Here is a 15,863-nt window from a genome sequence, read left to right on the forward strand (position 1 = left end):
GTGCGTGGATATGCCATTGGGATATGCCAACTGGGAAGATGGAAGTATTCTCGAGGAGCTTTCTTCGTCCCAATCTAGTCTTTTTCTCTTTTCTCTCCTTTACCTTTCCAATGGTATCCTCATCCTCTCACCACCACTTTGGACGAGCAGCAGTTCTTCTTCTTCGCCATCTCCAAATGTGGTTTCTGTTTCTTCCCATCTTCTGATCAATCCATGGAATCCGTAAAACCTTAGCTTTTTCGCTTTGATATGTATTCAGATGAACGGGTTATTGGAACTACGTAATACGCATTCTACGTATATTTTGTTACTCCCTTATCAATCTGTAGGCAAGAAAATGGTGATGTCGACACAAGCATCGCTGCTCGAAGGAATCACCTTTCTTTCCTTGTCACGACAGCCATGGATGAGACCACCAGATTTTATGCCTCAGATATGTACGTAGAGAGAGGATCATTCCCTGGATCTCCTCCATATGCTCTTCCTCGTCGTGTCTCCCCCCCTCTTCTTGGTACCAAAAGGTGCATGTCACAGGGAAGACTTAGCGCCCTTCGACCTTCTCTGCCTTGAAAGGTCACTGATGCATCGTGCATGGCGGAAGCTTGACCGGCAAAGGTTACCTCCTTGCACGCTCTTTCTTCGCCATGCACTATGTATACCAGTCATGAATACATATGAGCACATCGGAACGCCAGAATATATTGGACAGCAAAACGTAATAGGTCGTATAATCTTGCAGGTTCTGATCATCAAAAGATGGCACAAAGTTTTAGTTCACCAAACAATGGGCATCTGCTTTATTATTTTCACGGAAGCAGCTTTAATTGTAAGCGAAGGAATATGCGGCATTTATCCAAAGGTTTCTGTCCGTGGGAGTGACCATAAATAGTGATCGTAAGCACATCATGGACGTCGGGGTGTGCTTGAGATGGGCGACCAAGTGCGAAGGGTGCATCACTGGGCACTCTCTTCTTTGGCAGTGGCAACAGCGCCGGCTTCCATGGGACGTACCGGTGCAGCTGAGCCCACTGCCAAAGGAGATTTGCCCAGTCATTCATTCACCTTCGCTACCTACTTCTTTCAACACACACACACACACACACACACACTCTCTCTCTCTCTCTCCGCGCCATGGACGCACACATAGCATTCTCCTCCTGCACACCTGTCAGCGCAACGAGGAGAGAGAGAGAGAGAGAGAGATCGTCTCTCAAACAATGCAGCATTTTCAGAGATTAGACATGAGAAGTTCGACTAATTATTTGGGTGTTCTTTTTCTTGTTGCATGCGACAGGGAGGGTTAAGAATCAAGTGTATTGAGCAGCAAGTGCGACCATATACATCCACTGTTGTCAGATATAGTGAGTGCTATGCAGGGTCGAGCTTCCGCGTAGAGGAATCACCCAACATCTCAAATGGCAATGGAATCGACGGGAGCTGTAAAGCAAAGAACATGCTTTCGAATCTTCCTCTCTGCTGCTTTTTGACGATGACTCGAGGAAGGCGTAGAGGCGATGCAAACCGATCTCGACTTTGTGACAGGCAACGTAGCAGATCGATGGCCACCAATTCCTTATCAGTGTCACACGTAAGGAAATGGGTGATCACCGGCCATCCATCAGCTGGTAGCTGTTGCACTTATCATCAATGGGAACAGTAATTTTTCCCTTCCATCATACACACAGTGCAGCAAATATTTCAGCTCTGGCAAGCCATCTTTCTTATTATTTTTCCCTTTAACCATTCAATAGATCCAAAGGACAAAATAAATGAAAAGAAGATGCATTCTGTATTATTTCTTTGTATAGAATCAGTATGGTAAACATGATACATGTTGGAGAATGTGATGGCACTCATCTGCTTGTGGTCTTGAAAGATATGTTGTCCACCAGGTGAAGGATTTATATATTTGAAGGACAAGTGAGAGAAATGATCGATTTGAAGGGCTCTTAACACATACATGATTGTACATTGCAGAAGGAACTACATGTTCTCTCTTCAGGATTCCTTGCTAGAAATTGTCTCTGGAAGTTTGTACGTCGGAGGTCGATCGGCTCCCCTTCTCGAATATTCTCTCCACCTTCTGGCTGCCGCTGCAGCTCTCTTGGCTCTCTCCTTCACTGCTGCTTCCTCTGTAGGGAAGTGCATGATTGATAAGTCCACCGTAGAGTGCAAGCAGTTTTATGAATGACAATTAACATGAATATTAAACCAACACCGACAAAAGAGAACAAATTTAGAAGAAAAGAAGATTTATTTGTGATTAACAAGTTTGCATGAGCAGAGAAACATTGTGATTGTCGAATTGCGATGGCAGCACAGCTAAGTTATTGATTATTTTATTTTATCAACAGACATTACCATGGCAGAAGTTTACCAGATTATGAACTGCAAGGATATATACTAAGGGTTAATACAACTTCTAGTTTGGTGAACGTAAAAAGTTACGGTCAGTAAGAAAAGTAGCTCCTCTGGATAACAGTTTTGTCATAAATAACAGGAAATTAAACCTGACCTGCACCCTTAAAAATAAAGAACTAACTACACTCTAGAAGCAAAGAGCATCAAACCATATATGGATTGGAACCTCGATGTGTTTTGACGTACTTGGTTTCTACTCAATGAAACCTGTCAACTATAGTTATGATACAGAGAGTTTGAGATGGTATTGGATCGTAGAATGCTAGTCGCCTTAACAAGCAAGAATCGGTAGCCCAGCTGATGGAGTTGCTTATGTTGAAAGATTAAAAAACAAGTGGAAATGAAGTTTAGTACTACATAAACATGTGGATTGACAAGCAACAAAAGAACAGGCAAGCAAAGCAAGATAAATTTGACTATATTAGTTTTGAACAATACCTGTACTTGGGTAATTCTTTGGCACCCCCCAAATATTACTCCAAGACCCACTCTTATCGTTCTCTCTCTGTTTTGTTACCCGTATCTTAGCCTTTTCCTGAGAGTCAGAAGAGAGAATTGATGCAATGCAAGTAGTATGGGAAAGTTATTATGCAGACTTTCATTACAAACTATAAGATTGGAAGCAAAAAGACAAAAGGTGAGTGGCATAGATGCAATGGTTAATGCTTAATTTTCAGCTATATAGAGTAACAATTCACATGAAAAGAGAAATGTGCATCAGTCACGGACACAACCGACCCAAGTGATTCTAGGTCATGTTGAATTCAAACTTTCTGAATACATCTCTTTATAAAGGAAGGCATTCATAGGAAACATCTACTGACACCTCATTTGTTGAAGGGGTGCAAAGAAAAGCAGCAGATATGGACTTTCCGAAAAGAAGTAAAACCATAGAAAACAATCAAAGATGACAAAAGGACTTGGCTCTTTCTTGAGGATCGACAAGCCTAAATTAAAAATAAACCCAGGGAGTCACACCCTAGACACAATTTTATAAGAGCATACCATCTAAGGGAATTACATCTATGAGATAATCCAAATTCTACTGCCTCCAGATTCACAAAGTATCCAAGAAGGAATTCAATTAACAAGAATGAACTCTGAGAACGTCAAAAGACAAAGGAATAGGTATACAAGTCATGGAACTTGAAATTCCATGGGCTACAAAGACTATTTAAAGAGCTGATGAACCTTACCAACACTTTTGCTTGGCGCTTATCCCATCGTGTACTTGCCTGCAACATACAAAACGAATGCATGTCAGAATATATGAGAACAAGAGACATATGGTAACAATTAACAATTTCCAATATAGACTTTGTTTTTAGTTGATGCTATTGTAGTATTTCTTAAAAAAAAAAAAAGACCTTGTTAGGAAAGGCAAGTCAATTTAGATTAATGGTGTCAGGAGAGAGAAAAGGACCTAAGAAGACTTATTAGAAACAATAAGGAATTTAAAGACACCAAGTTTGACTAGTGATTACCCTCATTATAAATTTAACGGTGGAAGCGACCTGTGCCTGAAATTATCCACACAGCTAACACAAGATGGATGGGGTCTACAACTTGTTGCTATTGTTATAAGGATTGTCATTACAGGAAAAGAGAGACAGTACTTTTTGTGTTGTCAATAGTAACACACTACATATTAGAAACACAGAACAACTGACATAAGTAATCATATGGTAAAAAGTTGCAGTACAAATTAGCACAATTCTTTATTACCATTCTGAACACATCAGTGGATGAGCTCCCCATTCCAGCAAGCATAAGCCCCACCTGCTCAAATCGAAACCAGTTTGTCACCAATAAAGTCAAACCTCTGAGTTTGGATCATAGCATTTTGATACAATCAACTAAGTTAGTAAATGGATATGGTTTATTAGTTCATATATGTATATGATAGCATTTTGACATCATATATTTATAAGTTCATTTTCATCCGCCAAGTCTTATTTATAATAGAGCTGTGTGAATAAGACTCAATCCAGTATGTTCAATACAAAGTAAATATTCTGAAAATACATAGTGAGAACTCAAGGCCGACAATGGAGTAGAAAGATAAATGCCACAGGCTATGAGAAAAATAAGATATATTTCTATCATTTGATCATTTATCTGAGATAGAAGAAATTTAAAAGTTTCATCTTACATTCACTCTCTCCACTCTGCGCATTTCATCTTCAAGGAGGGAAAGCTGTGCAGCAGAAGTCCAGTGAATGCAATCAACTGGACTGAAATAAATATTGATAGTCGAAGTCAATAATATGGCAAAAATCAAAAAGCAAAGTTCAGTTGTAAAATGGACATGTCATACAATAGAAACAGAGTAACAAATCCATAGCATCTCAGTTTATCATGAAGCATGAACTCACAGAAGATGGGAGTTATCAAAAAATGAATTAGATAACCTGAAACACAACAGGAGCAACTTGAAGTTGTCGATGCGAGAATTGTGATATAGCACAGAGTTATAAAAAGTGCTTACGGTAAAGGAGAAAACAGAAAAAAAAACTTATATATTGAATGCTTTTCTACTACTTGTAGATAAAATAGTCCTAGTAGATAAACACACTGTAACAAACTTTGACAACATCATTAGTTGCCAAATGCAGCAAGATTTGTGAAGTATTCTCAAATAAGAATGTGTAATTGCAGAAAGCCAGAAACTTCAATTACTAAAAACATGCCTAATCTATTCAGTGGAAAATAGCATTTCCTGGTAAATCACATGCATTGACAAATTATTCAAAATTTCAAATGAAGGTGATGCTAAATGCCTAAGCTTGGTTTGCCTTCTATAATAGTTTAAGAGCAATTATTCGTGTTTCATCATCATCTCAGACCCTTCTTGGATGAATCATCTCATAACTCCAATGACATGAATGCGCCAATCATCATTCCCATAGATGACAAAAGAACATTTATTCGCACAGTAAAAATAATACATGTGAATCTGAAAACTTAAATGACCGTGGCCTTAAATTGCTAAAATATAAACTTGCAGTCCTTTGATGGCCTCTTCAGTAACCTCGCAAACTGCATTCATTGAATCAAGGCTAGATAATTATATAAAGCATAAGATATTAGAAAAAAATAAACAATACAAATTCATGCTTCAGACTTGCATTGACAATAGAGCCCAAATCAGTAACAGTCAAACAAATAACATATTCCCATATGTTCCCAATATCTATCTCACCAAGTATCAATTGCTTCCTGAACTAAGTCAGGATTCCCTGATTGGCAGCAAACTCTTGCTCGCCCATACTCTTCCTCAATCTGAAACACATCTGGGGCCACATTAGCACAGTTTTTGCACCCTGTTTGTGCAAGAGAAAGAAAAAGAAGTCATAGATGAGTGTGCCATTCAAGAACACTTTATCTATTAGGAGTGACAAAACTAGTCTATATGATCAGAAGCACAAGAAACAAGCACATAATTATGAGAAAAAGTCATTCCGACGATAACACATACTATAAAGAACAAACTCTACTTGTAAACCAAACCAGGGAAGGAATATGGCATACCTATGCAACTAAACTCATCAACAAATGCATGATCCTTTGGAGCGCTATCATCCAAGAAAGGATTGATGGCAGTTGTCGTGTATCCATGAATTTCATCATACACCATTCGCTGCACAGGATCACCGAGCACCTGTTCTTCCATCCTTGTTAGTTTACCAAATGATAGCTACAGAGAAGTGAGTATTTGAAGCATCCATTACTTCCGTTTCCAGTTGAAGAACCCACCGCATAGACCTCATTGACGAACATGCAGAAGTTGTTAACATCCGGAGCATTCCCACTCAAGTCTGGATGGCATGCTTTCATGCAATTGTAATAAGCTTTCTTTATCTGCTGAGGAGTGGCATCTGGCAACTGGTATTCACATAATAATATCAGCACCAAGATGTAACACATAGAGGAATGAGTTCACATATTATTCTAGTTATAACTTATCCAGTAAAACAATCTACCATCAAAGTTGTACACATTTCAGATATATATAAACCTCATTCTTCCCAATCAGAAAATATGAGTTCTACTTGTAAGATTAGCCCATGTTTCTTGTGGATGATGAAGGATCGATATGGATGCTACATCAGCCCTTATAGTTTCAAGGCGATGCACCCTCGGTTAGCATAGTAATGCAGCATTTCAGCTGGCAAAACTGTTCAAGGATCACTAGCACGGTTTGGTTAGTACATCTTTCTTACCATCTTCATATTCATGAAGAAGAGAGACGATATAGAAGCATAACACTGCTGCAAGGAATCAAGAAATCATATTCCACCCACTCGAATCCATCTCAACGAACGGATCAAAAACCTGAAAGAAAAGTATTGGAATAGAAGGAAAGGATTGGTTACCAGCCCAAGAACCGCGTAGTAATCATCGGCGACATCATCCCGCGAGGAGAAACCCTCGGCAGCCGCCGTCGCTGCGGCGGCGATCCTGAAGTCCCTGTTCTGCCACCGCCGGCTGCACCGACGGTGGTCGCGGTGTGTTCTCGAACGGTCGACGGCCGCTAGGCTCCGCGTCGGGGACGGCATATTGGGGAAGTCGAGGAGCAAGCCGGCGCGCACCGGCGTGAGCAACTGGGCCATTCTACCGACGAATGGACCCGGTTGTCGAGCCCTTCGCCGGCACGAGTTCTCATTCACTTCATGTTCTCCTTAATTTCCTCCACCTCTCAAAAAAACGTCCGATTTTTCGGTTCTACGGCTTCCCCCCTTTTGATCTTTAAGACATCGTGAGGCCCAGAAGCGTCGCTCGTCGGTGGCTTGGGTTGAGTCAGCCGCCGAGTCAAGAACCGACCCGGTCCCGACCACCCGATCTAATGTAATTGACTCGGGCCACCTTCCTCCCTTCGGAACGCCGCAACCCGCTCCATGCCATCTCAGAGGAAGCGAAGACGACGAGCTCAAGAGCGATCGATGATGGATCGACCACCCAGCACCCCGAAAGCAATCTTTGCTTCCATTCTTTCCTTCTACCTGCCGATGCCGACGCCGCAACCCGTGTGCCTCTCCACGCCGCTACAAATGGCCCCTCTCCCCAGGATTCACCCACCACTTGGGCGGCGTAGGAGGCGGTGGGAAGATGATGGAGTCCGGAGTCCCTCTCTGCAGCACCTGCGGCGAGCCCGTGGGGTTGTCATCTGCGGACAAGGACGAGGTCTTTGTGGCTTGCCAGGGTTGCAACTACCCTCTTTGCTCCGCCTGCGTCGAGGATGAGATCAGGGAGGGGCGCGAGAGCTGCCTTCGCTGTGGGGAGCCTTACGTTCGCAACGTGACGGGTTCGATCTTTCCTTCTTTCTCGGAGTTTGCTTTCAATTTCGTGCTGAACAAGTCGAATGTTGCTCCAGTTAGCTTGGTGAAGGGTTGATCGGTTGCTCCTCTTTATTTTAGTAGTTTAATTCTCCGTTTTCACGGTTAGGGTAGGAAAAGGAAAAGAGATGCCAGTGTTTTTTAGGAACAAGATCGACAGATTTGATCGTGAATAAGCGATTTATGGGGTTAAACTCTGCAGAAAAGGCGACTGAGGAGACCAGCAATCACGAGGCTTCAGGTGTGAGATTGAGAACCGCAGGCCATGTCCATGATCACCAGGTATGTCTTTCTCCTATTGGTATTTTGTTTGATGATCTCTTTTGTTCCTTGTTATTTTATTTTGCTGAAGCTTAAGACTACTACGATACTGCGACAATCAACTTCAATCCGGTAAATAGTTTACAAGAGGTTCCTGTTTCATCTAATTTTCACAGGAAAATGGAGGTCATGTTAGAAACTCGAGTAGTCTCTCCATGGTTGAAAGTGGTAGGTACCTATTTGATTGTTTCTTTTGCGCTGTCATATTGGTTGGATACTTCATATATTGTTTTTTCTAAGTTCGTGCAATTGTCGATTAGATCAGCTTTGCATATCGTATCGCGTCGGTTCTTCAGGCTCACTCATTCTCACTGGTTCTTTGTTGGTTTTACTCTTTCTCCAGAGGTAAATGGTGAATCTGGGAACCCATTATGGAAAAACAGAGTGGACAGTTGGATGGAGAAAAAGAGTAAGAAAAAAACTTCAAAGAAGGCCGACAAAGCTCAAATTCCAGTAGAACAGCAGATGGAAGACCAAGAGTAATGACATATTTCCATAAATAAAAATATTATTTTCTGAACAAACTAGAATATTTCTTATCGGTACTGGGTGACTTGCTTTCTGTTTAGTAAAGTTCTTAAGGACGAGCAAAGACACATGAGATTGCATGGTCATACTGCATCTGGTCATCTAATGTAATAAATGTTTCGGGCAACTGGTTGGGGCTTGAAATTTTTTTCCACGTCATGATTTGATAAGGCTGTGTTCTTTGCTTCCTTTTTCAGGATAAGAATATTGCTCATTTGCTCCATCTGATTTGACCATGTGCAGGTCTCCAGAAGCTGGACAGCCACTTTCAAGGATCATTCCGCTATCACCTAATAAGTTGACTCCATATAGAGCTGTGATCATAATGAGATTGATAGTTCTTGGGCTTTTCTTCAATTACAGAGTAACCAATCCTGTTGATAGTGCTTATGGTCTATGGCTAACGTCGGTCATATGCGAGATTTGGTTTGCAGTCTCTTGGGTATTGGATCAATTTCCCAAATGGTCACCTATCAATAGACAGACATATATTGACAGGCTATCTGCAAGGTATACATCTATCTAATGGTTCAAACATGTTGAACGACACTATGCAGAAGAGATTGTATGGAGCAGTCAAGAAAGATTTTACTATAGTTATCTCATAAAACTTCAAAACATGTATTAGATTTTTTTTTAAGGTAGAATATCCTGTTAACTTAATTACGTCGTTCAAAACGACATCCATTTAGACTTTGATGTTAAATTTTGGAAATAGTTTCGGTGGTATAAAATGGTGTTTTGGTTGAGTGGGAGGTAATGAAAAAATCTAAGATGAAGTGTAAATACTGCATTAAATGAGAAATCTATAGGAAAATATATTTGCATTTGCTTCCATGATTGTGTATGTTCATAGTCAATCTGCAGACTGCAGGTTGTATTGGCTATATTGCATTAAAGATATCAGTGTTCTATGAGTATTTGTTAATTCTTGTACTCTAAATACTGATGAAGTTACCACATTTCTAACTTAGGAATATAAACAAAGTCACCACTTACAATCAGCCTGACAGATATTTCTTTTTTTAATTGGTTATCCATCCGAATATGTTAATGATTATGCTCGTCGTATCATTCCCTTTTTAGTTTTGGTTCAATATGAATGAAGCCTTCAGGATTTTGTATTCAGGAACAGATGCGTACATTTTAAATGAGGAGCTTAAGTGAAACATTTTGGTGAATAATGTTATGATGCTCTAGCTGGATAACCTTTCTAAGATCATGTGAGAAGTGAAACCTAGAATAGGAGCAACAATCGCCAAAAATCTTTAATAAAAATATCACAGCAACAAAAATGTGAGGATGATCTTTGACACAGACTTTCCAAGGATGATCTTCCATTGTCATTGTTTGCAGAACTCTACCTTTATTTCTTTTTGATTTGATGGCATTTTCTCTATATGTTTTAAAACTATCTATCCATGTAAACTTGTTAGTGAAATTTTAGATAGGTATGTTTCTTATATCGAATAGCAGATCTAAATAACAAAAGATGAGAACAGGCTTGTTATTATATAATCACTAGAAAAGTTGACTTTAATATCTAATTTCCAGATATGAAAAGGAAGGAGAAGAGTCACATCTGGCTCCTGTAGACTTTTTTGTCAGTACTGTTGATCCACTAAAAGAACCACCATTGATTACTGGCAACACCGTGCTTTCAATTCTTTCTGTGGACTACCCTGTTGAGAAAGTTTCTTGCTACGTATCTGATGATGGATCCTCAATGCTTACTTTTGAATCTCTTGTTGAAACTGCGGAGTTTGCTAGAAAATGGGTTCCATTCTGTAAGAAATATTCAATCGAACCACGGGCACCTGAGTTCTATTTTTCTCAGAAGATTGATTATTTGAAAGATAAAATACAGCCATCTTTTGTCAAGGAGCGGAGAGCAATGAAAGTAAGTATTCTCTGGAGAGCCAAGAGATTTCTTGGAACTTCTGAAACCATTTTTCACAAGTTGTTATCATTGATATATGTTCTTGTTAAAGGGTTAAGGTAGATCAATAATAATACTCAAATTAGAGGAATGCAACAATGAACTAATGATTCTATTCTTCACAGAGAGACTATGAAGAATACAAGGTGAGAATAAATGCTTTGGTTGCCAAGGCTCAGAAAACACCTGAAGAGGGCTGGATCATGCAAGATGGAACACAATGGCCAGGAAATAATCCACGAGACCACCCTGGCATGATTCAGGTTCGTCGCATTCTTTGGCTGAAATTACTTAATATTGGAGTTCTAAAATGGGTGATTGCATTTAATATCTTATTGACACCTATATATGTGTTTGTAATTTTCCTCAAAGGTTCATGGCAAAATTAGATATCCTTGCTGATTGCGTGCAGACTGTTCTTTTTGCCTTCTCTCTTTCTTTGTTGCATTGGCCAGATACATCATATGTTCATCAATGTTTGTTAAATCAACATACCACATCTCTGTCTATCAATTGCTACCTGTTTTGGCATATGAAATATCATAGGAGCATTTTACCAAGGCAACTGGTTTAATTCTGAACATGGAGCCCATCCAATCAATAGGTTCTGATGGTGTTTCAACTTTCAACTGGTTTAATTCTGAACATGGAGCCATCCGGCCAATAGGTTCTGATTGTGTTTCATACTTAATTGTCCACTGTCTTCTTATGTTATCAGAAGTATCGAGTACCAGATGCTTGGGATATCAATTAAGGATATATATTTGTGCATTTGTCTTCTTTGTACAAATTCTTCTCTCTTGGCGTGTTAGTAGATATCATTTGTTCATTCGCTTGTAGTTCGCTATGTTATAATTATCTTGAACTATGATATTAATTATTATGAAAAGTTTTAGTGCTTGCTCAAGTATTTGATCGTTGATCTTTTTACAAACTTTTGGCAGGTTTTCCTCGGACATAGTGGTGCCCATGACATAGAAGGAAATGAACTTCCTCGGTTAGTTTATGTTTCAAGAGAGAAGAGACCTGGATACCAGCATCATAAAAAAGCTGGGGCCATGAATGCTCTGGTAGACTACTCTGTCAATTTCTTATTAATAATTAGTTTATACACTGATGTCATCCTCATCATTATTCACAAATATATAAATCTTACAGGTTCGGGTCTCTGCAATTCTTACAAATGCCCCCTTCATTCTTAACCTTGATTGTGATCACTATGTTAATAACAGCAAAGCAGTCCGTGAAGCAATGTGTTTCATGATGGACCCAGAAGTTTGTAGAGATGTCTGTTATGTTCAATTCCCTCAGAGATTTGATGGTATAGATCGGAGTGATCGATATGCAAATAGGAATATTGTCTTCTTTGATGTAAGATTCAAATGATAGAAGAACCCTACTACTAATGATTGCTGGTGACTTTAGACTTTAATGATGCTTTTTCTTTTATATAGGTAAACATGAAAGGGCTTGACGGCATCCAAGGACCAGTATATGTGGGAACTGGGTGTGTTTTCAATAGGCAAGCGATGTATGGGTATGGACCACCATCTTTGCCAGTCTTGCCGAGGTCCTCATTTTGTTCTTCGTTCTGCTGCTGTTGCCGCCGTTCTAAAAAAGCTCCTGATGACCAAAATGATGTTTATCGAGATGCCAGGCGTGAAGACCTCGATTCTGCCATATTTAATCTAAAAGAAATCAACAGTAAGTATATTGTATTGTGGTTGTGTTGAAAGTTAGATTTTTTTTAAAATTGTATGTTCTATGGCTACTTCGTGCATGCAGATTATGATGAATATGAAAGGTCCCAATTGATCTCCCAAACGAGTTTCGAGAAGACCTTTGGGCAGTCTTCAGTTTTTATCGAGTCGACTTTAATGGAGTATGGAGGAGTGCCTGAATCTGCAAATCCATCAACTTTGATCAATGAAGCAATTCATGTCATTAGCTGTGGATATGAGGAGAAAACACACTGGGGAAAGGAGGTGAGCATTTGTTTTCATTCTTCTTTCTCTTGCCTGCAACAAATGTATCATGTTGCAGAGGTTGTTGTACTTCCTAAATTTTTTTATTCATTTACTAAATAAAAATTGAACAGATAGAAAATAGGTTCTCATGATATTGTCTTGAGGTTCATTGTGGGCTTCATAGTTTAATGTTTTCTTTAGGGGCTTCCAGGTGAGTAAAACATGTAAACAAGTCCTGTTCAAAGCAATGTGTTATCTCTGCATAGTCCGTATCGGGAATCATTGATCCATTAGAGAGTTAGGTTAGGTTTGTGTTCAAATGAATTTTGTAAGCAGTGAGGTTTAACTTTTCCCTGCCTGGCATGATTTGGTTTATCAACAATCTTCTTGTAGTCGTGACCTGGATCAGTCAATCCAACACAGTTTAGGTAATTGTTGTCACACACTGTTGAAATATAATGTATGATAAAAAGAAAATATCTCTATCAGAAAAGCATTGCACCACTGCATCATAAGAGTCTCAGCAGCTTTATTATAAATTTTGCTTAGTTGCCCAAACTCTATTCATATGGCTCACCTGTAAATTTCCATAAATGGATCTAAACACATCAGATTCACAAAAAGCATTGTTTCTTATTAGTCAGAATTTGTCAAGCTTGATCGTGAGATTTGTTTGTCATGGAGGCAACGGAGTTACTAATAAAAATATTGTGGTTCACATCAAACTTATTTAGTTGACTCAAGCGAACTTCAATTATATTAAACTTCCATATGCGGACTGCTTTTATATACTTGTATTGTGCATATGCACACACGAGTAACCCAATTACTTAGTACGAAATTATCATACCACCAACCTGGTTTATCACTCTCGGTATTTGGGTATTGTAACATAGCTTGTTCCTTAGCATTGAGTTATAATTGCTTTTAATTTACCATGCGATTCTTCTTTCCCTGACTTTAAGCAGATTGGCTGGATATATGGATCTGTCACGGAAGATATTTTAACAGGTTTCAAAATGCACTGCCGTGGCTGGAGGTCAATTTACTGCATGCCTTCAAGGCCTGCTTTCAAAGGATCTGCTCCAATCAACCTCTCTGATCGTTTGCATCAGGTTCTTCGTTGGGCTCTTGGCTCTGTTGAGATCTTCCTTAGCCGACATTGCCCGCTTTGGTATGGATACGGAGGTGGCCGTCTTAAATGGCTTCAAAGATTGGCTTATATAAACACCATTGTCTATCCATTTACATCACTTCCACTTATTGCTTACTGCTCGTTACCAGCCATTTGTCTTCTTACTGGGAAGTTTATCATTCCTACGGTAATGCACCATTCTTTCATAGCCTACTTAAAGGTTTTTTATTGGAACTATCTTTTTTAACCTTGGTAGTGACTGTCTTATTTATTTATGATTTTGTTGTCGTCCAGTAGTTGTAGGAATTTATATCGTTCTCTTTGGTCCATTTTATAGTTAATCAGTAAAAAAAAAGCCTAAATATATTAGGAAGTGACCTGGTTCACTTAGTTTAAAGTTGATAATAACATTGTATCTTTTCCCTTTTGCTCATTTCAGCTTTCCAACATTGCAAGTGTCTGGTTTCTTGGTCTATTCATATCCATCATCTTGACGAGTGTTCTTGAGCTGCGTTGGAGTGGTGTGGGTATCGAGGACTGGTGGCGTAATGAGCAGTTCTGGGTGATTGGAGGCGTCTCTGCGCATCTCTTTGCTGTTTTCCAAGGATTTCTAAAGATGCTGGCAGGCATCGACACCAACTTCACTGTAACTGCCAAGGCTACTGATGATACCGACTTTGGTGAGCTCTATGTGTTCAAGTGGACAACTGTATTGATACCTCCAACAACCATTCTAGTCGTCAACTTTGTCGGTGTGGTTGCTGGATTTTCTGACGCACTGAACAGCGGTTATGAATCCTGGGGCCCACTTTTTGGGAAAGTATTCTTTGCACTGTGGGTGATCCTCCATCTGTATCCATTCCTGAAAGGTCTCATGGGGAGGCAGAACCGAACACCGACCATTGTGGTGCTGTGGTCAGTGCTATTGGCTTCAGTTTTCTCGCTTTTGTGGGTGAAGATTGATCCATTCATAAGCAACTCGGCTGCTGCTAAGTCTGAGAATTGTGCTTCCATCAACTGCTAAGCTTCTTTCCAGAAAGGATGGATCTATAACGATGATCAAGGATGCATGCAACCTTAAAATTTGTCTTTCTTTTTGAATAGTATCAATAATGAGTACTAAAATAAGCTCTGTAATGTATCACTGAAACAGGAGGTGGACTCTATTGTGTTAAAATGTGAGCTTGTTTCCCAAAATATGTCTACCATGAATGTGTATATTCGAAATCCCTGATTAACAATAATTTTACTTCTGTGAAATTTTGATAAATTTTGTTGGTCAAGAAAGATTTTATATTTGAAAATCTTTTGCTGACAAAATCTTGAAAATTACAAATAGGATGATGATAAGTAGCCTATCTATTTATCATTAGGTTTTTGTATGGTTAAGAGAATGCTTGGAGTTAAAACATGCTTTTATTGGTTTCTCGTCAAAACTGCAGTAATAAGAGCTCTGGGCTAATTATATATTATCTCTATAATTAGTTATCATTAGTATTTTGATCTTTATGTTTTCATAAATTATATTAGGATTCTTATATTTATGAAAGTAAAATATTTATGTTGACGAAAATATCATATAATTTATCACCGAGAATGTACTGTCTCATTTTAATTGATCACTGAGCACATGTGATATTTTCATCAGCAAAAACAATGACGTAAATAAAACGAAAGTAAATATTTTACAAGAATTAAAATATTAAAATAATTAATTATAAGAATATTATATAATTAATCCCTCGAGTAACCTTTGCATGGGGATAATTAATCATCCCCTCAGAAAACCCTATTTCGAAGACAGGACGATGCAACCTGGAAAACTTTTATACATTGATGATTCGAACAACCTAAGCAGCACCGCACCAGATCAAAATTCCATGGAAGGCAGGAGAGGTGGAGTCAGCTGCACGAGTCAGTCACAAGGCAAAGGGTCGATCTGCACGACTGCGCGCGGGGGCGACTCTGCCCACGGCCCATCCTATCCATCACGTGAAGAAGGCTGCTTTCGATGCGCAGTATGGTTGAAGCAGCCTCACCATGTCCCTCTGGATCTCGCAGTCACCTCATCCCCTCGGACTGCAGTCACCTTACGAGCAGCAGTCGGGTTCGCTCCTTCTCCACCCACCAACAACTCTCGCCTTTCTTCCAACTTCGCCTTCCATGAGTCCTCTGTCAGTATCTCAGATCAGAAAAACTAATGCAAGAATCAACGC

The 15,863-nt window shown here is 39.5% G+C and overlaps 2 protein-coding genes across 3 annotated transcripts; one reads left to right on the forward strand and one right to left on the reverse strand.

Moving 5' to 3' along the window:
• Positions 1-1,770: 1,770 nt before the first annotated feature.
• On the reverse strand, positions 1,771-7,136 carry LOC135677152 (chaperone protein dnaJ C76, chloroplastic-like). Its single transcript, XM_065189114.1, has 9 exons — positions 6,798-7,136; positions 6,178-6,306; positions 5,953-6,082; positions 5,624-5,744; positions 4,574-4,655; positions 4,147-4,200; positions 3,618-3,656; positions 2,860-2,956; positions 1,771-2,132 (listed from the first exon to the last, which is right to left on the reverse strand). Exons 1-9 carry the CDS (start codon positions 7,032-7,034, stop codon positions 1,999-2,001), a joined length of 1,023 nt encoding a protein of 340 aa, XP_065045186.1. The 5' UTR covers positions 7,035-7,136; the 3' UTR covers positions 1,771-1,998.
• Positions 7,137-7,280: 144 nt separating this feature from the next.
• LOC135677151 (cellulose synthase A catalytic subunit 4 [UDP-forming]-like) lies at positions 7,281-14,900 on the forward strand. 2 transcript variants are annotated; one of them, XM_065189112.1, is made up of 13 exons: positions 7,281-7,726; positions 7,960-8,039; positions 8,195-8,246; positions 8,422-8,557; positions 8,850-9,116; positions 10,161-10,506; positions 10,671-10,808; positions 11,490-11,615; positions 11,704-11,916; positions 12,000-12,249; positions 12,331-12,530; positions 13,481-13,834; positions 14,087-14,900. In XM_065189112.1, the coding sequence occupies exons 1-13, from the start codon at positions 7,531-7,533 to the stop codon at positions 14,669-14,671; spliced, it is 2,943 nt and encodes a 980-aa protein (XP_065045184.1). In that variant the 5' UTR covers positions 7,281-7,530; the 3' UTR covers positions 14,672-14,900. The 2 variants fall into 2 exon arrangements, with proteins under 2 accessions (XP_065045184.1, XP_065045185.1); XM_065189113.1 differs by lacking the exon at positions 7,960-8,039 and having other exon boundaries at positions 7,281-7,785.
• Positions 14,901-15,863: the final 963 nt, after the last annotated feature.

This window comes from Musa acuminata, chromosome BXJ1-6 (assembly GCF_036884655.1).
Source record: "Musa acuminata AAA Group cultivar baxijiao chromosome BXJ1-6, Cavendish_Baxijiao_AAA, whole genome shotgun sequence".
Classification (NCBI taxonomy): Eukaryota; Viridiplantae; Streptophyta; class Magnoliopsida; order Zingiberales; family Musaceae; genus Musa; species Musa acuminata.

Coding starts and splice junctions, on each gene's coding strand:
- LOC135677152 (XM_065189114.1), bottom strand. CDS start 7,034: ATGGCCCAGTTGCTCACGCCGGTGCGCGCCGGCTTGCTCCTCGACTTC. Junction 5,745..5,952: donor TGATGAGTTTAGTTGCATAG/GTATGCCATATT, acceptor TTGCACAAACAG/GGTGCAAAAACTGTGCTAAT. Junction 4,201..4,573: donor GCAGAGTGGAGAGAGTGAAT/GTAAGATGAAAC, acceptor CGATTTGAGCAG/GTGGGGCTTATGCTTGCTGG.
- LOC135677151 (XM_065189112.1), top strand. CDS start 7,531: ATGATGGAGTCCGGAGTCCCTCTCTGCAGCACCTGCGGCGAGCCCGTG. Junction 7,727..7,959: donor TTACGTTCGCAACGTGACGG/GTTCGATCTTTC, acceptor TAAACTCTGCAG/AAAAGGCGACTGAGGAGACC. Junction 12,250..12,330: donor TAATCTAAAAGAAATCAACA/GTAAGTATATTG, acceptor TCGTGCATGCAG/ATTATGATGAATATGAAAGG.